This window comes from Zeugodacus cucurbitae, chromosome 6, assembly GCF_028554725.1.
Source record: "Zeugodacus cucurbitae isolate PBARC_wt_2022May chromosome 6, idZeuCucr1.2, whole genome shotgun sequence".
In the NCBI taxonomy this organism is placed as follows: domain Eukaryota; kingdom Metazoa; phylum Arthropoda; class Insecta; order Diptera; family Tephritidae; genus Zeugodacus; species Zeugodacus cucurbitae.
Genome location: NC_071671.1, coordinates 6,547,287 through 6,574,384, shown reverse-complemented (window position 1 = coordinate 6,574,384; position 27,098 = coordinate 6,547,287). Strand labels below are relative to the sequence as shown.

Here is a 27,098-nt window from a genome sequence, read left to right as displayed (position 1 = left end):
GAGACGATTAAACTTTATGCGTTTCAGACGTTATTTGCTTTAGTGATAGTTAGAGTTCTTCCTGCTAGGAAGTTCCTAAACCAAATCTTCAACTTATTGTTCAAGGAATTACATAATTCGAAGATATGTATGAGTATGTACGTATCTGAATTCAGCCAAAGTATCAAGGACTTGCTTATCTGCTGACCTAAATAGATTTCGAATTGAAATCTATTCTAACTCTACATAAATATTTTTCTTCTAGATTTTAAAATTTTTTAATTTTCTTTATAATGTTTACAGTCATTGTCACGATTAACACCTTTTTAATAGAGTTGTTTGCATAATTTTGGGCGCTCCGAAATTTTTTCTTTCACACAACAGCAAATGCTCTCGCACTTCTCAAAGAGTTCATTAAAAACATCAGTTTGCATAAAAACTTCATTTTATTATAATAAATGGTACTTTAACTACAGTTAGGTAAATAAAAAAGTGACAAAAATAAAATATGTAACACTACAGAAAGGTAAAGGGTGATTTTTTAAGAGCTTGATAACTTTTTAAAAAAAAAAAACGCATAAAATTTGCAAAATCTCATCGGTTCTTTATTTGAAACGTTAGATTGGTTCATGACATTTACTTTTTGAAGATAATTTCATTTAAATGTTGACCGCGGCTGCGTCTTAGGTGGTCCATTCGGAAAGTCCAATTTTGGGCAACTTTTTCGAGCATTTCGGCCGGAATAGCCCGAATTTCTTCGGAAATGTTGTCTTCCAAAGCTGGAATAGTTGCTGGCTTATTTCTGTAGACTTTAGACTTGACGTAGCCCCACAAAAAATAGTCTAAAGGCGTTAAATCGCATGATCTTGGTGGCCAACTTACGGGTCCATTTCTTGAGATGAATTGTTCTCCGAAGTTTTCCCTCAAAATGGCCATAGAATCGCGAGCTGTGTGGCATGTAGCGCCATCTTGTTGAAACCACATGTCAACCAAGTTCAGTTCTTCCATTTTTGGCAACAAAAAGTTTGTTAGCATCGAACGATAGCGATCGCCATTCACCGTAACGTTGCGTCCAACAGCATCTTTGAAAAAATACGGTCCAATGATTCCACCAGCGTACAAACCACACCAAACAGTGCATTTTTCGGGATGCATGGGCAGTTCTTGAACGGCTTCTGGTTGCTCTTCACCCCAAATGCGGCAATTTTGCTTATTTACGTAGCCATTCAACCAGAAATGAGCCTCATCGCTGAACAAAATTTGTCGATAAAAAAGCGGATTTTCTGCCAACTTTTCTAGGGCCCATTCACTGAAAATTCGACGTTGTGGCAGATCGTTCGGCTTCAGTTCTTGCACGAGCTGTATTTTATACGGTTTTACACCAAGATCTTTGCGTAAAATCTTCCATGTGGTCGAATAACACAAACCCAATTGCTGCGAACGGCGACGAATCGACATTTCACGGTCTTCAGCCACACTCTCAGAAACAGACGCAATATTCTCTTCTGTACGCACTGTACGCATTCGTGTGGTTGGTTTAATGTCCAATAAAGTAAACTGAGTGCGAAGCTTGGTCACAATCGCATTAATTGTTTGCTCACTTGGTCGATTATGTAGACCATAAATCGGACGTAAAGCGCGAAACACATTTCGAACCGAACACTGATTTTGGTAATAAAATTCAATGATTTGCAAGCGTTGCTCGTTAGTAAGTCTATTCATGATGAAATGTCAAAGCATACTGAGCATCTTTCTCTTTGACACCATGTCTGAAATCCCACGTGATCTGTCAAATACTAATGCATGAAAATCCTAACCTCAAAAAAATCACCCGTTATATATGTTATTCTACATTCACTTCTTTCTTATCACTTCTTAATTATGTAGAAATTCAGCTCTCCTTTTTGATAAAATGATGTTTGGTCTATCCACTTCTTTGATTCCAAATCAAATTATATAGTTTTTAACTTTTTGAAGTCAAAATCATAATAAGGTGTTAGAAGTGTTACAATTAAAATTTTAAAACTTTGATGCTATATTCATATTCAAAATCAGAGTCAGTAAGATCTTTCCTAACCCCAGTGAATTTTATTAAGTCCATAATAGCCTTTTTGCACAGCCAAATTAATTGAAAAATTAAAATTGGAACTGAGAAACCAGTGTTTGCCCTTCGCACTGCCTTCTACTCGATAAACGATCAGCTGTTATATATTCTTGTTTTTGCTGTTCATAAGAAATTGGTAAGTTTCAACAGCTGATTGCTATTTTATTATTTATATCCAGTAGTGACATCTAGCGTGGACAGCAACACGCAGGCAAAACACGTATATGTAATTACAAATACGTTCTCTGTCGCAGAATTGTATTCCAATTTCAACTCGATTTATATTCGATTAAAAATTAATGTAGAAAAATGAGATTTTTATTTTGTATCGTAAATCAGCACTTTAATCGAGCAAAGGTCGGTTAATTGTTCAATTAACACCTGTGCGAAAAGGATTTTACACTGTTATAGGAATACATATTCATTAAAAAGAAGATTATATGTAACTGTCATTAAATATATTCAAATATTGGTCCAAAATGATATGTGTCATTCGACAGATTTTAAAGTACTCGGTATAGGTGAATTACACTTAGATACGACACACGTAATATATATATATATATATATATATATAATTTGCTGCAAAATTAAAACTCACACGGAAAGTAATCAGTTATAGTCAATGATATAGATAATATCAGTATATCATTGTTCATTAGAAGTACGGTTTTGTACCTAAAGCTTGATAACTTGATTATGATAAGACACACTAAGCAGAACAGAATTTAAGGAGCCTTAAAATCAGAGTACGCAGATTTTATTATAATTCTACAATATATTAAGGTGTTGGAAAAGTATCAAAGTTTATTCGAGGTGTGTTCAAAAAATAACGGGAATTTTTGGTTTTGGACAAAAATAATTATTTATTCGTTCACATTAGTATTGTCGCTTTCAAACTTTTTCTCCTTTGATATTAAGCACTTACTTAATACTTATTCAAGCACTATTCTTGGGCTAGCTTTGGGCTCTTTCGGCGATTTCTCGCATTCTGCTTGTAAAACGATGGCCCTTTAAGGTTCTCTTTATTTGTGAAAAAAGAAAAAGAAAAAACTAAAAGTTTTCAGAATTGAATTATGTTATAATTTAGCATATCTCAGTGCTACTCAGCAGTCCTTTATGCTTATATTTACTATAAATTGATTGATTGAATTTTGGAAACAGACTAAAAAGAGCAACAACAACCAAAGAACTGCCTGATTTTGTGATAAATGATTACATTTATAAAAGTTTAGAAAATTTATGAGGTAATGTAAGAATTATACATAAATTTCGCATTTTCCTCAAAAAAAAGGTAAGCCAAAAAAAAATAACAGTAAATTTACAGACAGTTTCAATTACAAACAGTATCATTGATAACAGTATTAATATCATTTGAGAAAGTTTCGCAATTTCCCACCATTAAATAAATACTACATTTCAGCTTAAAAAATACGACAACAACGGCTTAAACTGTTTTTCATGAAGTACTTAAAAAAAAGTAATCATATTATAATATCAGTACATTTCAATCACTGATAAATGATGTGTGAAAAGCGCCCACACACACACCAACACACACGTATCTGCATATGTATATGTATGTGTAAGTGCTGCATTCTATAGCCATGGAAAAAAGTAAACGGTAAACGAGCAATTCGCAATAAATGTCAAGAGAAAAAGTGAAATACTTTTTTCAGCAAATTTTTATTTGCATGCGATTTATTGCTATATATAGACATGTGTTTGTATATATTATACATGTGTATGCATGTCTGTGTGTGCAAATATTTACCAGCAATTTGATTGATAATGCAGCAGGAAAACAAGCCAACGCGATTGGCATGTTTAATGTGGGCGCATAAAAAATTCGCAACATTTAAATATAGAAAAAATTAAAAGCTGGAATTTGCTATTTGAAAAATGCTTTTATGCAAATACATACAGACATACATACACAGCGGCAAAGAGATATAAAAAATTTAAAATAAAACAGTGGAGGGAGACTACAGTCTTTAAAAAATTCGAAAACTGCGAAGAATTTGCAAAGAAAAATTTAAGAAAGAGGCAACTGTAATGCATTAATGGTAGAAAAGAAGAAAGAAACAACAAAGGCGACGAAGTAACAAGTCAAAAGAGAATAGAAAAAATTAAAAAAAAAATGTTCCACGAGAAAAGCTCTTTAAGTAGCAAAGTTTTGTGCACTTTTTTGTTGTCCGCAACAATTTTTTTTTTCTAAGCAGAAAATCAGGAAATCGCTGCTATGTTGCAACAACAACAAAAATAACAGTTAACAAGATGTTCGCAGCTTCCTAGTTAGCGTTTGCCGCACCACATTTGCTACTCTACAAAGCGGCAGCCATATAAAACGCAAAATTATTGTTGCTGTTTCTATTATTGTTGTTGTTTTTGTTGTTATTATTTGTACCATTCTGCTGTACATTTGTACGTTGGAAATAAATTTGAACGCTGCAACAAATAAATTTGCTGTCAGCTGTGCAACAAGCAAACACAGTAAGCAAAGTGTGTGATTTACAACAAAAACAACAACTTGTTCAGTAGCAACAACAACAACAATGAAACAGTAACAGCGTAACAGCAATTTATTTCACAATTGCTTCGGCAAAGCTATTATTTGCTAATTTTTATTTTACAAATTTCTAGCGGCAATAGCGGCGTGTAACTGTACATGAGGAGTAAGCGAACATAAATCATGAAAAAAGAATTACCTATCACAAATAAATTAGATTCAGCGAAGCATGAACTGTAGGAAATAAAATAGCAGCGTGTTTGAGTGGCGGAATTTATGCGGAGACTTTAAATTTTTGGAGCAATTGAGTTCCTTCAAATTTTCATTTTATATTTTATTTGGAAAAAAATAAAAATTTATTGAAAAAAAACATAAAGTAAATATTATTATTAAAAAATATATATATTTAAATATATTTTTTTAAATAAATTTCAATTAAGTTTAAAAAAAATTAGTGAGTAAATTTATAAAAAATTATTGAAAAAATTGTTAAAAAAAATACAGAAATTTTAATATTTTATTTAAAAAAATTAAGTCAATATTAAAAACCAAAAATTCCTTAAAAATATTTTGTTTTACATAATAATTAATTAAATAAATAATTTATTAAATAAACTAATTAAAATTTTTCAATTTTAAAATTTAATACTTTATTTAAAAATATTTAATAAAACACAAAAATGAAATTTATTTTATCTATAAAAAATTTAATATTTTTTTTTATGTAGTATTTCTTTTTTTTAATTTAATATTGTATTTAAAAAATGTAATAAAAAACAATGATAAAATAAATATAAAAAATAAAATAATTTTTAGTTTTTTTTTTTAATTAATAATAATTAATGAAATAAATAATTTATTAAATAAAATAATTAAAATTTTTCAATTTTAAAATTTAATACTTCAGTTAAAAATATTTAATAAAAAACAAAAATAAAATTTTATATGTTATTAAAAAAAAATTTAATATTTTATTAAAAAAAAAAATTTAATAAAAAAAAAAATATTTTTTAATTTTTAATATTTTTTTTTATTTTTTAATATTTTTTTTAATTTAATATTTTTTTTTTAATTTAATAAAAAACAAAAATAAAATAAATATAAAAAATATTTAAAAAAAATAAATTTTAATTATATAAAAAAACTATTTAAGAAAATAATTAAATTTTTGGAGCAGTTGAAAATTTTAAATTTTATTAAATTAAATAATTAAAAAACAAAACTGAAGAGAATATAACAAAAAAAAAATTTAAAATTTTATTATTTATTTTTTTTATTATGTTCAATTTATTTAAATTAAATTATTTTTATTTTTTTTTTCAATTTTTCTATTTCCATAAATTTTTTCCTCCTTCATTGTCTTTAACAACATTTTTCCGCAAAATTAAATTTCCTTCTTCATTTGAACTACATCAATAAGCGCACATTAAAGCCACCGCAACTCCGCCTCCTTCTTCATAATTTACAACCCAGCAAGTTTCGAATGCTCAAATAAAACGCTTTCATTGCCTTTCCGATTCACACTGTTCGACCGTCAGCCGCTTTAATTTCGTTTGTATTGTTTTAATTGAATTGTTTGCTTTCTGTGTTGTGTTGACTTTGTTTACGCCTGCAAATTGTATTGATAATATTTACTTCATATTTGAATTTGCACGAAACGAACTTTTCCACGCCGCTGCTAACGGTACACGACTTTATACGTAACTTAATAAATAAGTTTATAAGAGTTTGCATAAATGTGTAGCATACCTCTAGGCGTGGCGGTATTAAATTTGTGGGTTTGGTGGAAGCTTGAACTAATGTTTTTGAAGATTAGTTTTTCACTTTTTATTTCTACTATATTTTAAGCTTGCATATTAATTAGAAGTGTGTTTAAAGTTGGTTCGTGGTTTGGTGGTGACAGAAGGTAGTTGAAGTTGAGGAAATACTAGGAAAAAGTATAGCTAACATTTGAAAATTACTTCGGGAAACTATGACTATTAATAGCATCATGTAAGTACCCTTCATTGTGCCCTTAAGCACTTCTTTGAGACAGAAATGAAACTATTTGTAGCATACCTTTAGGCGCCATGCGTTTAGTGCATATTATTATATTTTTAGTGGAAGTTTAGCTGACTTTTAATCATTTTTACCGGGAACTATGTCTATTAATAGTCTTATTTAAGCATCACTGTTAACCTCTTTAGTATTTCTCTAAAACTAGTGAGACTAGTTGTAGCATACCTTTAGGCGCAATGTGTTTTTTGCTTATTATTATGTTTTTAGTTTATAGATTAGATTTTTTATAAAAAAGTTAATTTATTGATGTTAAAATCATGTTACGTCTTCATTTTATCAAATTCAATTATTTATAGTTAAGGAAAATGAGAATAAATCAATTTATCATTTAAATTTTGAATAAATTGCTGCATTTGGAGCTTATTTTATGAATAAGAAGATTATATTGTCATCTTCAAGGTTTATAAAATTGGCTCATATTACAATAAAAGCTTAATGATAAGTCTTTCCAAGCTTTTAGAGAACTGTTTTCCATTAAAAAGCCACTATTATCACCTTGTGTGTGATTTTCTAAGAAAGTAATCTTCTTAATAGATTTAATTACTGCTTAACTATTATTGCCACGATGACACCTAATGTCACCATAACAATTTAATTTTATCAACACTATTATGTAATTGAATTCTATATTTATTTAAGCAAACGTTAATTTTAATCCTCAGCTAGACAAGCGTCTTTGTTACACAAATGAAAATTCCCTCATATCTGCTTGATAAATACTTTGAGACACAAATTAATGCAATTTCCACAAGCAGCTCAAGGGCTTATCGATGCTATTGAAGCATACTATTGAAGCAAAGCAAATGTCAACCCGAAACGGATTTTCCAATTACATAATACTAATTGATTGATGCATTTCATTGTGAATTTAATGGATTTAATAGCGTTCGAAATATTTGGCAATTTCAAACAAAAGTGTTGAGCAGGCCAGCAGGCAAAAGCAAATTGAGTGAGAGATATGCGATGGCAAAATAATTTGCCGAAAATGTTTTCGCAAATAATTTGCTCGATTTGTGTTTACAGAATTTAGAGAATTTGTAATTTGGCAAAATATTTGAAATCCACACACAGCACAGTAAATGAAGCTATACTTTGTTATAATAAAATGTTACAAATAAATCGCATGCTAATTACAATACCGTTAACAAAGTGGAAATTTTGAAACATTTTTCACAACGCAGACATATAAGCCTTGAGACAGACAAAGTTCGGAAAGTTTTGAATCACGGCCTGCAGGCGCAAAAGTGTTAAAGTAAAGTAAATTTCATACAAGTTTTATGCTGTTGTGTTGTTTACGGCGTCGATAGTAGCGAAAGTTTTCAATAAAATGTTTGAAATTGAAATGTGTGTCTGTTGTATGTATGCTTAAGCTGTTTGCTTGAGTGCGAGCGCCCACGGCGTATGAGCAACTTTTCGCAATGCATGCAGCTGCAATGTACTCTGTGTGTGAAGAGTAAAGGTTGAATGTGTGTTATAAAGCAAAGATCGATTCAAAGTGCTTGAGGCATGAAAGTAAAGTCAATGCCGAAGGTTAAATAATAAAGAATTTGTTTGAGAAGGAAAAAAGTAGAATAAAATAAAATATGTGAAAAGAGGTTAAAGTCTGGTTCAAGTTTGCAGAAAGTTGAAAATGTTTCTTAAAAAAAAATATATAAAATCTTCATTTAAAAAAATAAGTTTAAATACAGGAAAAAACATTTTTTTAAGAAAAAATTAAAAATTTTTTTAAGAAAAAATTAAAATTTTTTTTTTTTGAAAAACTAATAATTAAAACAATTAACTTGAAATACTGTAATAAATTTTTTTGTTTTTTTAATTAAAATAAAAGTATTTTGAAGACAATCAGAAGAACAGCTAATTGAAGTAGAAAGATAGTAAAAAAAATTCAAATTTTTTTTAGAAAAAAAATTAAAAAAAAAAAATATTTTAAAGAAAACTAAGCTAATTGAAACAAATAAATTGAAATACAGCTTAGTCAGCGCTTAAAAAAGATACCCTTAATAATTTTTGAAGAGTTTTTTTATTTAATTTATTTATTAGAACAATAATAATAATAATTCATTTCTTGATCATTTGAATTTGATTTAAATTTTTTTTTATAAAATATTTATAAATTATTTTAAAATAAATTGAATATTAAATAATTTTATGAAAGTACTTAAAAAAATGGCCTGGAAGCCTAAATTTATGCTAAAAAGTTTAAAAAATATACTTTGTCATAGAATTTATTAATAATTTTGCGCTTCAAAGTAAAATAAAAAGAGAAACTATAAAAATGTTTATTTTATCAAGCTATGTATTAAATATCAATACAAAGTATATATAAATATTGATTGCTTGAAATATTATTTTTTGCTCTTCGTACTATATTCTATGAGACAAAATTAAATTTTATTATTTCTAAAAAAATCTAAATTAATTATCAAATATAATAGTACTCCACCCTCCCAGTTATTGAGTAAAAACTGAAAATATAGTTTACCACAAAAATGCTTTGATTTCCAAAAGTTCAACTAAAAGAATAAAAAAAAATTTGCACAAATTCAGATAATCCTACATGTCTTTGCATTTCATTTTCATTTCAATAGTATTATTTCGCTTTGAATGAACACAAACACACCCACAAACAGACATATATTTGTGTGTGTGCCACCTACAACTTCCTACACAATTTCATTTGGTTGCGACTAAAAGCGAATTACCGATCAATGCAGACGCAGTGAAACATAAAAAGTGAAATGAAAGGATATACTCGAAGAGCACAGAAATGCGCACACACAAACACAATTGGTTTTACAGACAACTAGTTTTGTGAAAACACATATATACATACATACATATATATACAAGCATACAATGATATGCTATCAACTATTTGCCAACATTCACACTCATAAGCGCAACTTTAAAACGCTTTTAGTGGAAATCCCACACGCTGTCGTGTTTTTGGTGTGGATAGTAAGGATGACATGGATGGTGATGACGTGCAAAATGGTGAGAAGAGACCTACATATACATAAATATATATACAAAGTGATATTGATAGAGAGCAAGCAGCAGCGAATGGGGACGCTGAGAATAACTTGAAAAACAAAGATTTTTTATAAGAAAACGGGTTGAATTTAGGGACAATAGACGCTAGAAGCTTCAGGATTCCACTAAATTTTTTTAATATTTTTTTTTTTTAATGAAAGTCTCCACCTTCATGGTTTAAACAATTTCCTACAGGGTGTCCACCACAAAAGTCAACACAGCAAAATGGCTTTGTTCGAATACGAAGTGCGAAAAGGATACATTTTGCTTGACAAACAACTCAAAGCGGAAGTCTGGTGTAGCGTTGCCAGCTTTTAGCCATATCAAGCGCATACATATATACATACTTAAAAAAATAGTAGAATAAATATGTCTAGCGGATATTGTTGCTGTTGCTGTTGCTTCTGCAAGTGGTGTCACATTCATTGCTTCGTCAACTTTGCTATGCCCGGAAATCCGAGCGCATTTTGCTGGCACAGCAAATAAATTAAGCCATCAATTTTAGCGTTACGCAGCAAATGCAAATACACCTATGTAAATATGTGCCGTTGTGTGTGTATGTATGTATGCTTAGATACTCGACATTTTGGTTGCCTACATACATATGTATATACCAGCAAAATTCGAGAGTTTTCACACCACATTGAAATATTTTGTGTGTTTCGAGTGTTGAAAGCATATCTATCACTCACGCACACACACACAAGCACCGAAAGTTTCCGCTTGCCACACTGCATATTTGCTTAATTTAAGCATTTGTCGAAAGATGAGATGAAAATGTAGTCGGTTTAGTAAAATATTTCTAGCTGAGTATGATGAAGAACTTGAAAAAGAACTCTTAAAATATTATTATTGTAATATTGTTGGTTCATATTCATCATCATATGTTGCTTTATAACTTTTGAAAATCATTTGAGACTGCTCATTTGATCTAGAAATATTCGAGTAATATGAAAAAAATTATTTTCATTTTGTATTTTAAAATTTTCATTAAATATGTATGGTTATGGTGTTAAATTATTTTGTCATTATTAAGCAAATATTAATATTAAATATTTTTTCTTATTTTTTCAAAAAAAAAAAAATCATTAAAATTTGAATAGAATCATAGATAGAATCAGCTGCATTAAATATCATAGAATATGTAGACAGTTTTGGAGCTAATGAGAGTATTTAATTAAAATTCATTACAAATACTTAATTCTAATTACAAAAATAACTATTATGCAAAAAACAATACAAAAATGTATGAAAATCATAGCAGCAATACAGTGCTCTTCAAACAATAAAACTTTGAAGCCAGCGCACAGCAGTGTCGACGTAAGCAGCGCTGCCGCGAACAGAGCCTCCCGCACTGAAGCTGTCACCGGCAATGCGCAACTTGATACATTCTCAAATATAACTTTCTTTTAAGAAGATTTACCTTATTTCACGACAAATTGCAGCTTCTGACATTCATTTCCCAGTAACTCAGTTAAACACAACACATTTTCAGCAAATAAGCATGTAAAACCACAGTTCATTGTGCCAGCGGAGCACCCACTCACAGCACTAAGCTACTACGAGCAAATAAACTTAGAGAAAACATAGCACGGCTTGATATTTTACATAATTTCAATTAAATACGCGCACTTCTACACTATTTTGCACAAAATATTATATTTTCACCGCTGTTTTAGCAATAAATCACAATTTTCACAAATTTTTGCACAAACGAAACCGAAATAGACGCGCAACAATTGAAATGGCGGCGGAAACTGACAGAGCGTATATGGTTGCAATTTTAATTGAGGCATTTGGCTGAGGTTGAGTGATTGAGGAATCCTGAAATTGAGGAATTTGTGAATTAATTTTGAGATGATAAAAAAATAAAGAAATAAAATAAAATAAAATAAAATAAAATAAAATAAAATAAAATAAAATAAAATAAAATAAAATAAAATAAAATGAAATAAAATGAAATAAAATAAAATAAAATAAAATAAAAATAAAAATAAAATAAAATAAAATAAAATAAAATAAAATAAAATAAAATAAAATAAAATAAAATAAAATAAAATAAAATAAAATAAAATAAAATAAAATAAAATAAAATAAAATAAAATAAAATAAAATAAAATAAAATAAAATAAAATAAAATAAAATAAAATAAAATAAAATAAAGTAAAATAAAATAAAAATAAAAATTAAAATTAAAATTAAAATTAAAATTAAAATAAAAATAAAAATAATAATAAAAATAATAATAAAAATAAAAACAAAAATAAAAATAAAAATAAAAATAAAATAAAATAAAATATATTTTTTTTAAATAAAATAAAATAAATTAAAATAAAATTTTTTAATAAAATAAAATAATATAAATTTAATTTAATTTAATAATGAATAAATAAAAAATAAAATTTAAAAATATAAATTAAAACAAATAAATTTAATGGAAAAATTTTGTTTATAGAATATTTTTATAACAAAATTATTGACAATTATTAAAATATTAATGAAAATGTTTAAAATAACAATGTAATTGTAATTGACTATTCGAATTCTTCGGACCAAATTGAGATTTAGGGTAGTGCAAAATGTTTGTCTAAACTACAATAGCAATATTTTTATTTATAATTTTTATTTATGATGAATCATTATTTTTCAAAGAATTTGCTTATAAATTTGTTTTTACTGATATTACTTTCAAATAGTACACATAAACATTTAATGGACATCACGTTTTCACCACACTGGCAACACCACGCATCACTCAGTTTCCGCCGTCATTTCAACCAGCGCTTGCTAATTTCCGTGTCGCGTGTGAAAGATTTGTAAAATTTGATAAAACTGAATTAAATTTGCATACAAATAATAGCATTAATGGTAAATAGTATTATATAGAGTGTATTTGCTTGATAATATATGAAATGTGAGCGCAGACGACGTTTCTCAGTTGTGTATTTAGACAAAAAGCTAAGCACCTAAGCGCTACGTAGCAGAAGCAGGGTTTGTGGAAAGTATGAACTAAAAAGTATAAAAGTGTTTTTATGTAAGAAAGTGTTGGAATTTGTGACCATTTAAAGGAGTTAGTGCTTTAGAGGAAAATTATCAGAATATTCTTTATGTAAGTGAGTTATCTTCAAAGAAAAAATGTGAAATATTTTATTATTGAGGCGTTCCTCTTTGTGAGAAGCGTATAAATTCGCCAGAAACAGCTGATTTGGCTCTACCGAGGTAATTCAAACATTTTATTTGCATACTTTTAGGCGTAACATGGTTTCTATTTCAAATATTTGCTATTTTGACAGTTTGAGAGCTTATGTAGAGTAATGAGTTTTTTATTCTAAGTAAAGATTAATTAATTTTTAGCTAAAAATAACTATTTAATGAATTTTTTCCTCAAAAAATGTTGATAAACATATGTTTTTCATATTGATATCAGCAGGCAAGAGTCTATTTTGAGTTATATGAGAGATTCTATGAAAAATATTGACTGTGGATGAATTTACAAATATGTATGCATATGCATATATAAAATACCACAAACTTACACATATTTGCATATAAGCCCACTCAATCGCCTCTAGTGCACTTCATTGCGTGATATATAGTATCTATATATAGTTGAAGACTCTTACAACACATTTGTAGCATTGCATTTACATGCATACGCCACATTTATGTCTACTCATCGCAGTTTTCGCATGAATCGTTGCATTCAGTTCTTATTCGTTCGATATGAAAAGCAAAATACTGTTATTGCTACAGCGCTTCCGTCGCACGCTCGCACTTCCTTCCTGCTTGGTTGTAAGGCTTACAAGAAGTACTATATATTTTGTATATCTTTTGTAGGCGTTTCTGCAGCAGGCATACAACAACATAGAAGCAACAACAACCAAGGAATTAGTTGATAAATGCATTTTGTACGCAAAATTTGCTCTGTTCATTGTTGCAAATGCGATTTGCCATTCAAGCACTTGCTTTTGTTAACTGTTTCTTGTTATAATTGAGTATTTGTTCCAGTATATGATATACATATGTACCGTTAGGTTATTGAAAATTTTGAAGTATACAATTTTTATACTTGCTCGCTTGAAGATTTTTGAATAATTATATATTTTTATACAAAATTAAAAAATAAAATAAAATGAAATAAAATAAAAAAAATAAAATAAAAAAGAATAAAATAAAATAAAATAAAATGAAATAAAAAAATAAAATAAAATGAAATAAAAAAATAAAATAAAATGAAATAAAAAAATAAAATAAAATAAAATAAAATAAAAATAAAATAAAATAAAATAAAATAAAATAAAATAAAATAAAATAAAAAATAAAATAAAATAAAATGAAATAAAATAAAAATAAAAAAAAATAAAATAAAATAAAATAAAAATAAAATAAAATAAAATAAAATAAAAAATAAAATAAAATAAAATAAAATAAAATAAAAAATAAAATAAAATAAAATAAAATAAAATAAAATAAAATAAAATAAAATAAAATAAAATAAAATAAAATAAAATTAAATTAAATTAAATTAAATTAAATTAAATTAAATTAAAATAAAATAAATCCTATATACATACATAAAAAACTTCATAATTATATTATATATAAGACTTCTTCTGATTTTAATAACTTATTATTCAGCGTTTTGCGACTACATACATATATACAAAAATTTATAATTATATTATATAGAAATTAATTTCAAATTCATTCTAAGACTTCTTCTGCTTTTAATAACTTATTAATCAGTTCTCTGTGCGCAAAATATTTCATTTTAAATCAGTCTAACAAAATTTAATACATTTTCATATTTCAAAAGCTTACAAAAGTAAATGTAATCTTATCGTCTAAGCAAATATACATATATCTACCTACATTAATACATACAAAATTGTCCTTGATATGCTTCCCAAGCGCACTGACAATACAATATTTCACAGCATATGCATGCACTCGAGCGTCAGCAATGCTATTGACAGCAGCAGCGACAACAACACAAACAACATTTATACAGACAATAATGACAAAAGCCACATCAATAATGGCATTTAATATTGTAGAAATCCCCAGCAGCAAGACTGCATTCGTATTTGCTTTCGATACAATTTGAAATTATTTCCTCGCCCACATGCCATTTCTTTTTGTTTTTGCAATTCGCAGTATTTGCATACATACATACATACAAGTATAAAAGTATAGACGTGCATCAATCGCATTTCAAATTGCAACTCTCTGGATGTTGCATAGAAACGTAATTAAAAATCAAATGCAATAATGCAGTCAATATAACAACAAAAACAAGAATATGTTGTACTGTTACTATCTCCATCATTCCGTTATACACCCACACAAGCTCGGCGAGCGCGAAAAAGCCACTTCAAATCTCGCTGATATTTTCCGTTATTTGTTCTACAACAACAACGCTACTGATTACTTTTCACTCTAGCGCATAGTTCGAAGCTTGCAGCACTCCACGTTATGGTCACGCATTCGCTATATGGCTTTACTAATTAGAAATGTCATATCAATGCTGGTGGATGTGGCAGCAGCAAGAAAGCGGTGAAATGTGGAACTACAAGTATTCTTGCTGTAGTTGTTGTTGTTTTTGTGTGCATGCTGTAGTAGTTGACATTCATCATTGACTTTTCATTAAGCGCACAGTCATTGGTGGCAGTCAGTGTTGGCTGGCTTTGGTGGCTTTGAGTTCCAATGAATTCCTTTTATAGTTACATGTGGCAATGATGCTAAAAATAGCACGCTATAGGCGTTGAATTTCAATGAGAACTCGGTTGAGTGGGTGCTCTTATGGATCGTAAGGCTTTAATGGTGCATATGTGTGATTATATAACTATTAACATATATGGAAGTGAATTGCTTAAAGTGGTAGACAGTGTCCTGGGAAGACATCATGTGATAGAAAATCATATAATTTCAATCTTAAAAGACTGTTCTTTCACTGAGTCAAGTCTCGTTGTTTCAATACTAATTGATTTTATCGCATAAATATGACTTGAATTTGGTTAAGTGGTCTTTAAGTCATTAAGACGACTCTTGAATTATATATTTTTTGAGTTTATTCACATCGTCTACAACAACTACTAACAAACCTTAACTTAAAACAGCATTTTTCATATAATTTTCATACAATTAAAGACAAACTTCCTACATAACCTCCAAAATTTTATGTTTTCCTCCAAAAAATTCTCCACCTTAAAGCCCACTAATTGCAAAACAAACGGTAAGCACTTAAATACTAGTAAACAGCAAGCACAAAGCACAAAGCAAGCGGAAGCAACTGAGTTTCACGCACCATTGAGGCGCAAGAAATTTGCAAACAGCTGCAGCAGAGTCTACAAAATCGAACGTAGCGCGCTTGACGTCATACAACGCTGACGGCCTTTGTGGCATACGAAATTTTCCGCTACGAAAAATTCTTCAAACATCTCACTTCTTTTTCACTTTACTCACTGTCTTTGTTATTGCTGTTGTTGTGTTGTGCCTTTTCTGTTTTCACGCTTATCAGTTCGTCATTTACGCATTGCACGTCCTGCAAAGGCAGCTGTAAAGTTTTTCTGTAAGCGTGTGTGTGTAATTATGGCAGCTTATTATGAAAAAATAATAAGAAAATGTAATGTGAGGAAATTTAGCACATCCGGTCATGTGGTGCGTGTGTTAAAAGTTGCGCTTGTAGACATGCATATGTATTCGTAAACAACTTAAATTTTACATGTGAGTTTGAGTAGAAGAGTCCCTAAGTGAACACACAGAAGCACAGATTTTTATTACAGTTATTTTTAGCTGTATACATTTTAAGCAGAATTTGAGGCTCGAAGTCAAAAGGAGTTTTGAGAAAAAATATTTTCGGAATATTACCATTTGCCTGAAATGTTGCTTGCAAACAAATTTTAATTACTTTACTTAACTTACCTTAACGTAACTTAACTTAACTTAACTTGACATAATGTAAATGTGTATGAAATGTTGCCTGGCAACAAATTTTACTTAGTTTTCCTAACTTGACTTAACGTAACGTAACTTAACATAACTTAACGTAACGTAACTTAATGTAACTTAACTTAACGTGACTTAAATTAACGACATTTAATTTTAGGAATCTTACACGTTTTAAGCAGAATTTGCGGCTCGGGATCAATTTGGAGTTTGAGTGAAAAATAATTTGGAAATATTCTCTTCTGAATAAAATAGAAAATATTTAATATTATTTACTTGACGTAACGTTACTTAACTTAATGTTACTTGAATAAACGTAACTTAATGTAATTAAACTTAAAATTATTTGACTTGAATTGAAACAAAATAGATTTTTTTAAATGGAGAGATAACCCACATATTTTAACTTAACTTAACTTAGATGAACTTACGGTAATATAACTTAACCTTACTTAAAAAATAGTTTATTATCATATACTCATCAATTACTTGCTTTTCAAATTTTTATGGAAACTTTGTCAACTTTACACAACTTAACTTAACGTAACAAAATTAACTTTACATAAAAACTAGTTTTTTTCAAATTACTAGCCTTTCAACTGTTTCTTTAGAAACTTTGCCAAAATTTACATTACTTAACTTAACATAATTACTAAACGTAACATAATAACTTAACATAACTTAACTTAAAAATAGTTTATTACCATATACTCACCAATTACTTGCTTTTCAAATGTTTATGGAAATTTTTCCAACTTTATGTAATTTAACTTAACATAAATGAACTTAACATGAATTAACTTAACTTAAACCAATTTTTTATCACGATATACTTACAAATTACTAACTTTTCATTTTTTTTCTCGAACTTTACATAATTTAACGTAACATAACTTAACTTAACATAACATAACTTACATAAAAAAAAATTGTATCATCATATACCTACCAATTACAAGCTTTTAAATTTTTTCTGGAAACTTTGCCTACTTTACATAACTCAACTTAACGTAGCTGAACTTAACTTAAATTTTTTTTCACGTTTTATACTCATATATTACTAGCTTTTCAAATATTTCTTAGAAATTTCGCCAAAAATACCTACCAATAAACGACTAAAATTCAAGGGAAACCGCTTAAATAACTCTAGCTTACAGCATACTTGTGGCTTGCAACGGCAGACTGCGGTAAAATACTTCAAAAATAACTAATCGGCAGCAGCAGCCATACTAAAAGCTATAAAAAAAAATTAAAAATATTAAAAAACAACAACAACAAGCAAGCAAGCAGCTAAGCGCACAACTGTTGCGACAAGTGCTACAAAATTTGTTTATTTGTTTATATTTGTCTTACAATACTTATGTAGCTCAACGCTACATTTTAGCAATTTCTTGGGAATTTTCGTAATTTGTATAAGCGGAGAGATCAATTCATATATACATGCCTTCGCTTATGCTTATTAACATTAAATTGCGCTACTTTCATATTTTATTGCCGCGCCGCTTGCCATGCTCACTGGCGTGTGTGCAAAGAAACATAAAAAAAAAAACAACAAAGTTCTAATATTTTGCACTTTGCAAATTTATTAGCAAAGCTTTTTTATATGCCTGAGAATTTTTTTTTTATTTTTATTTTGGTATTTAATGTATGTACATACATATATACAACAACAACCATTAGTAATTAAACACAGATTTATTTCTGCTTCTTTGACTGCAAATATTTTTTCTAGTTGTCGCCTTAAGTTGACGTTCAGCCCACTTTCTTGTGCGCTTATATTACTTATATTCTTATATATACTTATTTTGTATATGTTTGCTTGCGTACAAATTGCTTGCAGCGCTTGACAAGCACGTCTACTGGCTAATTCAAACACATATACATACATTAAATATAAATATATATGCTTAAATATATCACACTTATAAGCTCACACAGTTGTCTGCATACGCCATGTGGTATGAGAAACTTTTTGTGCTCCACTGCCGCAACAATTTTGATAAGCTGTGAAGTCATCAAGCGGATTATGCTGTTGTTGTTGTTGCTTTTACTTTTGCTATTATTATTATAATTACCGTTATTATTATTATTTTATTTTGTCGTTGTTATTATAATCTTCTAACTTCTTCATCCGTCCGCCGCAATGGTCGCTCAATAATTGAGATTTGACGCTCACATTTATTACGCCCGTCTCGCCCGCCCACTCATCGGTTTATTTGCTTGCTTAGGTTAACATTGTTTTGATTAGCAGGTAATTGTTGCGCCATGGGGGTTTGCGAAGGTCTGCTAAATATAGCTATATCTACACCTTTGAGCTTTAGACATATACATATATATATATATAAATGTACGTGGCGAAACGTGTTTTTCTGGCATTTATCTATGTGTGAATGACGCTGCAGTGTTGCTTATCAACAAGTGCCGATCAACAATTTGAATTTAATTAAATGCTTTTTATGCTTTCGGGGCCGCAGTACTGCCGTTATAGCTGTATTTTGTTGTGCCTTTGATAGCTACTTCCAAACACATACATACAGAGGAGAGAGCGAGAGACTCACGTTGTCTTCAACTCAATTGCTTTATACCTTATCTGTGTGTTTGCCCTTCAGCAGCAAATTTTCTGCACAGTTTTTGTCTCCATTTTGTTTGCTCATTCGCTTTCCTTCGCTTTATTTCACTTTATTGTGTTTTTGTGTGTTTGTGTATACCTTTTTGCCCAACTTCCATCTATTGATTGATTTCGTTTGCAAATGCCGAACCCAAAGTCGTTGATAAGATACATGAGCCACATTGACAAGCGCTCATAAACACACAGAGAGACAAATAAACACAAATACACTTGAAGAAATGTTATACAATCATATATATATATCTCAAGTTGCCCACAAACACTTGTCTTTGCAACTTTTGACCCAAATTTCAACAGCAGCAGCAGCCGCCTGCCTTCACATTTCAATCAATCAGTTTTGCCCAAAAAATCAAATGTTGCATCTTTATTTCACAAGAAAAGGAAGAGAGAGCGCAGAGCTGCTTTACAAAGTATTGATAACTTTATGCTTATGAACATACGTATATCTCTTGACATATATATACATACATATATACATATACATATATAATACTTGTGTGCCAGCGGCCATTGTACGCCCTTAAAGGCAATAATACCTTGGGCAAAGTTCATTTTTGCATCTTTTTTTTTATTGTATTGTGCAGCATTTGAAATTTAAGTTGGATTTCGGAGCATTAAATTTATTGCTGTTCACTTCATTGAAATACCATTAAGAAGCATATGGTAATGACTGTATAAATGGTCAAAGCTATTGATCATGCCATTTCGTGGAATGATTGCTAACATTTAAGCTTGAAGTGCATTAAGTTTTGCGGTTGAATGAGAGTGGAATTGGAATTTTGGGAATTTTAACGCAATAAAATTGATATACAGAAAGTATGTATAAAGCAATGAGTGAAAGTAGAACTTAATGAGAAGTAGTATACATTATTTCTATATTCTAGCCATTTCTTTTGAGTTTTTAAAGATTAAATATTTGAAGTCAAAAGGCAAAATATCTCATTGAATCCATAGCAATTATATTCAAGTTTTTTTTTTATTTATATATAACAGAAGAACCATATCTTGATCAATACCTAGTCCTATTCTATATTGGCCTGTATATTCACTAACTGCGGTTATTTTAAGTGCCTGCCAACTTCAGGCTTTGCTAACCTAAGTCGAAAGAGGGTGCTCAGCCATCCTATCAACTATATTCTAATAAGCTTAAACTAATTTAATACAGCTTAAGTTGCCATAGCTGAACTTACTTTATTTTACTTGCCTTATCTTAACATAACATAACTTAACTCAACTTCATTTTCACTTCTCAAACTACTAACAATAAATAAAAAAAGTTTCTGGAAAAAGTTAAGCTTCACTTAGCATAAATTCACTTAACGTAACTTAACTTCACTTAAAGTAATTTATCTTAACTTACCTTAACTTAACTTAACTTAACTTAACGTAACTTATATTAAATGACCTTAACTTACCTTACCTTAACATAAATTAACTTATCATAAATTAACTTAACTTAAACTTAGTTTTAACTTCTGAAACTATTTACAATAATAGCAATAAAGTTTCAAAAAAAGTTGTTAAACTCACTTAACTTAACAAAATTTAATATAGCTAAACACAACTTAACTTAATTTTAACTTCTTAAACTACTTAAAATAAAAAGTAAAATGTTTCTAAAGAAACCTGTTAGCTTCACCTAAAAGACTTATAGCGTTTAATTAACCGGCCTCTGCTCGATTAAAACGCTTTTAAAGATCGATTTACCATACAAAGTAAAATCTACATTCATTTTTAAATGAATTTGTAATCGACTTGAAAATCAAATGCAACTCTGCGTCAAAGACGTATGATATACGTTCTTTGTCTGCGATTGGCTGAATTTTTTGATAAAAAAAGCTATGGTATATGTCGCTGCTAAAAATATTAATCAGCTGTTGAAACTTACCAATTCCTTATGAAAATCAAAAACAAACGGTGTAAAAGCCAAAAACGGAGTTTCTCAATAAAAATGTTAATTGATCAATTCATTTGGCTGTCTGAAAACGCTATTAGTTTCTTTGATTGCTGATTACCAGATCTAACCCATTTGTCGACAAATTAATTGACAATTTCCATGTGAACCATGTCAGCAAGAAGCATTTGAGGAGAAGTTGACGAATCGATCTTTACTTGACTTAGCGTAACCGAAAATTAAAAATTAAAAATGTTTTTATACCCTTATATTGATAATTAACTCTATCGATGCCAAAGAAATTGTGTTGATTTTCGAATTGAAAATTTAAATTTGAAACAAAATATTTTGTTTGCAAGAAACATTTAGAAACAAATTGCATGTACCCAATTTTATATGAGACGACTTTGCATAACTTAAACATAACTTAAATTTTTCCCCCTTTATATTGGCAAATTATTTTATGATAGGTCGATGTTTCAATTACTTTTTACTACGTTGTCGCATTTTCGTAATGAAAAATTAGCCAAAATTCTTCAAATAGTATCCTCACCACTTTTACTTATTATAGGTATCATCTGTTCTCGTACATCTCATTTGTTTCGAATATTTTATATATTTTTTGTCTCTGCTTATTATATATTATAGATTATTTCTGAGCCACTTATATGTTTACTATTTTTAAGATTTTTATTTTATTGGAAACAATTTATAATATTCTTGAGTCCACTAATATATAAATAAATGTAATTATGAAGCAAATATGTGTGTGTCCATCTACGAAAATGCCAATATAAACCCACACTTATCTATATTTATAAATTATAAAAATATTTACAAACAAGTAAGGAAAGGCTAAGTTCGGGTGTAACCGAACATTTTATACCCTCGCAATTTATTTATTTAACTTAATTAATATTATATAATACACAATTTGACCCACATATTCGTCATATATATTGTATAAAGTCCATTGAAAGTTGGAAAGTATATGGGGCCTTGAAAACCTATGGTCCGATTTCGGCGATTTTTAGAAATCGCAATTTGTGCAAAGTTTTGCACCGATATCTTCACTAGTACTTACTTTATATATTGTAAAGTAAACGATTCAGATCATCTTCAAAGTTCTGGTATATAGGAAGTAGGCGTGGTTGTGAAGCGATTTGGCCAATTTTCACAACATATTATTGGGAGGTAAGGAAACGATTACAAACCAAGTTTCATTGAAATTGGTTGTGTAGTTCCTGAGATATGGTTTTTGACCCATAAGTGAGCGACGCCACGCCCATTTTCCATTCTGTAAAAAAATCTGAGTGCAGCTTCCATCTGCCATCTCTTATGTGAAATTTAGTGTTTCTGACGTTTTTCGTTAGCGGGTTAACCCACTTTTAGTAATTTTCAACCTAACCTTTGTATGGGAGGCGGGCGTGGTTATTTTCCGATTTCTCTTATTTTTAGACTCTATTAAGAAGTCGCTAAAAAAACGACTGCAGAAAGTTTGGTTTATATAGCTTCATTGGTTTGCAAGATATATACAAATAACCGATTTGGGGGCGGGACCACGGCCACTTCCCCAAAAAAATTACATCCAAATATGCCCCCTCCTAGTGCGATTCTTTATTCCAAATTTTACTGTTATAACTTTATTTATGACTTAGTTATGACACTTTATGTGTTTTTAGTTTTCGCCATTTTGTGGGCGTGACAGTGGACCGATTTTGCCCATTTTCGAAAGCAACCCTCTCACGGTTCCAATATGTGTTCCAAGTTTCATTAAGATATCTCAATTTTTACTCAAGTTATCGCTTGCACGGACGGACGGACGGACAGACATCCGGATTTCAACTCCACTCGTCATCCTAATCATTTATATATATGTATATAACCCCATACATCGCAACAGGTTGCAAGAGTATAAAAAAAGTTAAAAATAAATCGCAAAATAGATTAGCCTTTCGCCTCGTCGAAACCACACGCCTTATTCACCTTTTCGCTGCAATTAAGCTGCAATTTAAAACAGTTTTAATTTGCTGCCGACTCACCGTGCCGCCCACTGCACCAATCAAGCGTTAATGGACACTGCAATTTCACATGCATTTACGTGCATTAATTCCGTCGCTGATGGTTATGTCAGTGCTGTGATGGGCTCTTGTAGCATATGAAGCGGAAGTTAATAAATATTTAAATGCGTTTCATATTAAATTACAAGCGAAATGCGACGCGGGCAGTTGTAAGTAGCAACACACACAGTTAACTCTATCTCTCTTTCTTTCTTTGTATGAGTATGTGCGCGTGTGTGTCCGTGGTCATCTCTGCACTTGTCGCCCTGCTGTGCATATGTTAATGCCGACTGCTGTCCGGTGACTTTTAATTTTCCGCATGCTTGCACAGCAATCCACTTACTTTGGTTAATTTTCATTTTACAAGCCGATCGCATGCGATTTTAAATGCCCGGCAAATGCAATTGGGCGTTAAAAGTCAATGTGGGATTAAATGAGTGTGTGGGTGTGTTTGTGCTTTTAATTTAACGCGTTGGCGTTGTGTATTTTTTTATCTGTAATTTGTGTTTCTTCGTTGATTGAAGCATTTTTTTTCATTGGAACTACAATAATTGTTTGTGTAATTAATTAAATATAAATTAAGCTGAAGTTATTTTTAAAGATTACAAAGAAATATATTTATTTTGTTGCAACATATTCAAGCAAAATTTCTTTTTCAATCAAGTCCTTAAATTCGGTTTCGGAATTCGTGATTTTCCAAAACGGGATCGTGAAAAACTTCGTGATTAATTACTGCTTTTAGTAGAAATGTCTACAACCAACTCTTGGTTTTAATTCAAGAATATTTTTTAATACAAGTATACACTGAAATCAGTTTTTTGTGGCTCTCCAACATATTTAGAGTCGCATATGGGCGCTGCAAAGTCAAAATACTTGAAATAAAAAAATATATATATATCAGAGTCAAATTATATAATATTAGTGATAAAAAATCATTTTTATTTTAAATTTTCGTCGTTTTGCATAATTTAATTAAATTTAAAATTCACACAAAAAATCGCATGATATATTTTTCCAAATTTCCAAAAAATTATAGCATGCGATTTTTTATGAAATGGAATTTTTGTTATTAAAAACAACGCATATGTTTTCTGTGCTCTTAAACCATTTTTCAGAAAAAATAGTATGCGATTTTTTTTTCGAAAAAATATTAAATTATTTATTTTTATTAAAAACAAAAAAATTAAAATTTAATATTTTTTTCCATTCATATACTTAAATTTTTTTCTTCTCAAGCTTAAGGTGTATACCGCATAATAATCCAATTTCATATATTTGCGTTGCCTCCCAAAAAAAAAAAAGTCTTTTTATTTGACAAATATTGCCAGACATCCTGCCAATTTGCTGTAATATTTCTAATATCAACAATGGCTTATGCCTTAGAAATACCCTTTTCACAAGTTGGAAAGAAAATTAAATGTAAATATTCAAAGGATCAGGCGCTGATAACACACCCAAACTCACTTGTTGGCAATTTAAACAAGTGCGCCCGGTGCGCTTAATGAATATCAATGAATGAACACACACACACATATATACTCTCAAATAAAATAGAGCTCAATTCAGCTCAGCTCTTGCCATAATTAAATTCAACTAAAAAGTAGCAAAATCGCTTAATCCATTGAGCGGCTGTGAACAACAGTTGGCACATATACCAAGCGAAATTTGATAAACCCAACCCAAAGCCAAACAAACCACAACAACAGCAACAACGCAGAACTTTCAACAACTGTGCGTGTGTTGGCCGCAGTGTGGCAGAGGCCACAGAAAGTTGAAAAAGCCACAAATTGTACAATAGTCGCCAAACAAGGCGCTCCATACTCTGAGTGTGTGTGTATGTGTGAGTCACTCTGTCTCTCTCCCTCTCTCTGTTTGTGCGTTTCGCATTGACTGCGAAATAAATGAATTGCTGCTCTACGGTGTGACTGCTGTAGAAAGCGGCAAATGCTCGTAAAAAGACATTATGCATTGACGTCGTTTTTGTATGCAAAGTGCGCTCAAATGTAGGCTATACAAACCGGAGGCACTAGAAAAGCACTTAATCATGTTTAATTTGAAATGGCAAAGGATAACGGTGCAAGCAAAGATAAATGACAAAGAAGGCGCACACATTGGCATGCCAAAGATATAGTTGTACACTGCCATTTGTTGTTGTTGTGAGGACTTTATTGGCGAGTTTGACAGTTTGAGCCAAGCGCCTGCGTGTAGGCCACAGATTAATGGAAATGTGTGTGAAAAATTAATTGCGCGTGCGGCAAGTGTTGAATGACGCAATGTAACGGTATATTATTGCTGAGAAAAACTGTGTGCTCATGCAGGCTTTAAGCGCGCAGCAGGTTGTGCAAATGTTTAGTCATGGTAGGATATTTATTTATTGGAGAAAAATATTTTTTTATTGTTTTTATTTTGTTTTAGAAAGAACTTGTTTTTATTAGTCAGAATTTGAATATGTATCGAAAAAAAATTGATTTAACAAAATTTTGAATTAAAAAAATATTTTTTTTTATAAAAAATAAATAATAAAATAAATATTTTTTTTTTTTTTTAAATAAATAATATTTTTTTTATAAAAAACTAATTTTATTTTCTGATTAAAAATAAAAAATAAATTCTACTGATAAATAAAAAAAAATTCTAAGAAATATAAAAAAATATATTTGCTGAAAAAAATTTTGGTAAAAAAATTTGTAAACAAATATTTTGTTAAAAAAAAATTTTGTAAATAAAAATTTTGACTTTAGAAAATATTGTTTGGAAATTTTGTTTTATTTATTAGTAGAAATAATAAATTTTTTTTCTATTGAATGTTTTGTTTTTATTTTTTATTAAAAAAAATAAAATATTTTATTTTCTATAGTATATTATTATTTTTTAGAAAAAAATTATTAGAAATATTTATTTTATGCAAATTGCAACCACATTTAATTAAAAATACATATTTTTTTAATTTTTTTAATATAAAACAAATTTTTTTTCTAAAAAAAAATATTTGTTGAAAAAAATAAAAAAATGTTGTTAAAAAAATTTTGAATTTCTTGGCTTTAAACATTTTTTTTAGATAATTTTTTTATTTATTAGTTTAAGTTATTAGAATTTTTTTATATTATATGCCATTTTTCCCTTTTTAATTTTTTATTAGAAAACATTTTTTATTAAATATTTTTTTTTACAGATTTTATTAGCAAGAAAATTTTTTTATTACAAAAAATTATTAGAATATTTTTTATCAGCAAAAATCTAATTATTTCATGCAAAGTGCAACCATGCGTGCCACATTTGATCACTTTTTTTCTTTTTTACAACAAAAACTTACTTTTATATTTCATTTATAGATATTTTTTTTTTGTAGTTTTTCACATTTATCAATATTAAATCAACCAAAAAGCGCTCTTTCACACGTTTTTCATGTGCCACACGCGCGCCCCGACTGCATGACACTGCAAATACATTGCCACAATTCGATATTTTATTCATGATTTTGCATAAAATGCAGTGATTTTCATATATATATATTTGCACACATGTCCTTTTTGCTGGCATTTTTCGCTGTCTTATGAAAGGGGTTTAAATGTTGCAAGTGCCACAAATCGTTGAAACTATACAAAAAATGGTAATATATTGGAAATATATTCATAAAGTCTTTATCAAGCGTGAGTATATCTGTGTGGGGAGTGCGAAAAGATTTTTTGTTTGTAAATAAAATGAAATGAATGCCATTAGCTGCTGAAATATTTGCGTGATGAAAGTGATAAGCATTAATATTGGGTTTTAATGTAGTAAATACAGTCGTGAGCAGGTATATGAATGAAGATTTAACTTTTTTTGAATTGCCAAAAATAATTTGAGCTTTAAGCTTATTTTACTAAAGCTTTTTTGTAGAGCAC

The 27,098-nt window shown here is 29.3% G+C and overlaps 2 protein-coding genes across 6 annotated transcripts in view; one reads left to right on the top strand and one right to left on the bottom strand.

Annotated features, from left to right (window-relative positions):
* LOC105210267 (neuropeptide-like 1) overlaps positions 1–27,098 on the top strand; it is a 57,874-nt gene that overhangs the window by 1,123 nt on the left and 29,653 nt on the right. The window lies entirely within an intron of this gene.
* The window catches only part of LOC128922828 (uncharacterized), a 334,204-nt gene continuing 307,596 nt past the window's right edge, over positions 491–27,098 (bottom strand). The window contains exon 2 of the mRNA XM_054234853.1: positions 491–1,821. Within this exon, the coding sequence (XP_054090828.1) occupies positions 616–1,701 (1,086 nt within the window). The 5' untranslated portion in view covers positions 1,702–1,821 and the 3' untranslated portion in view covers positions 491–615. The remainder of the gene's footprint in view (positions 1,822–27,098) is intronic.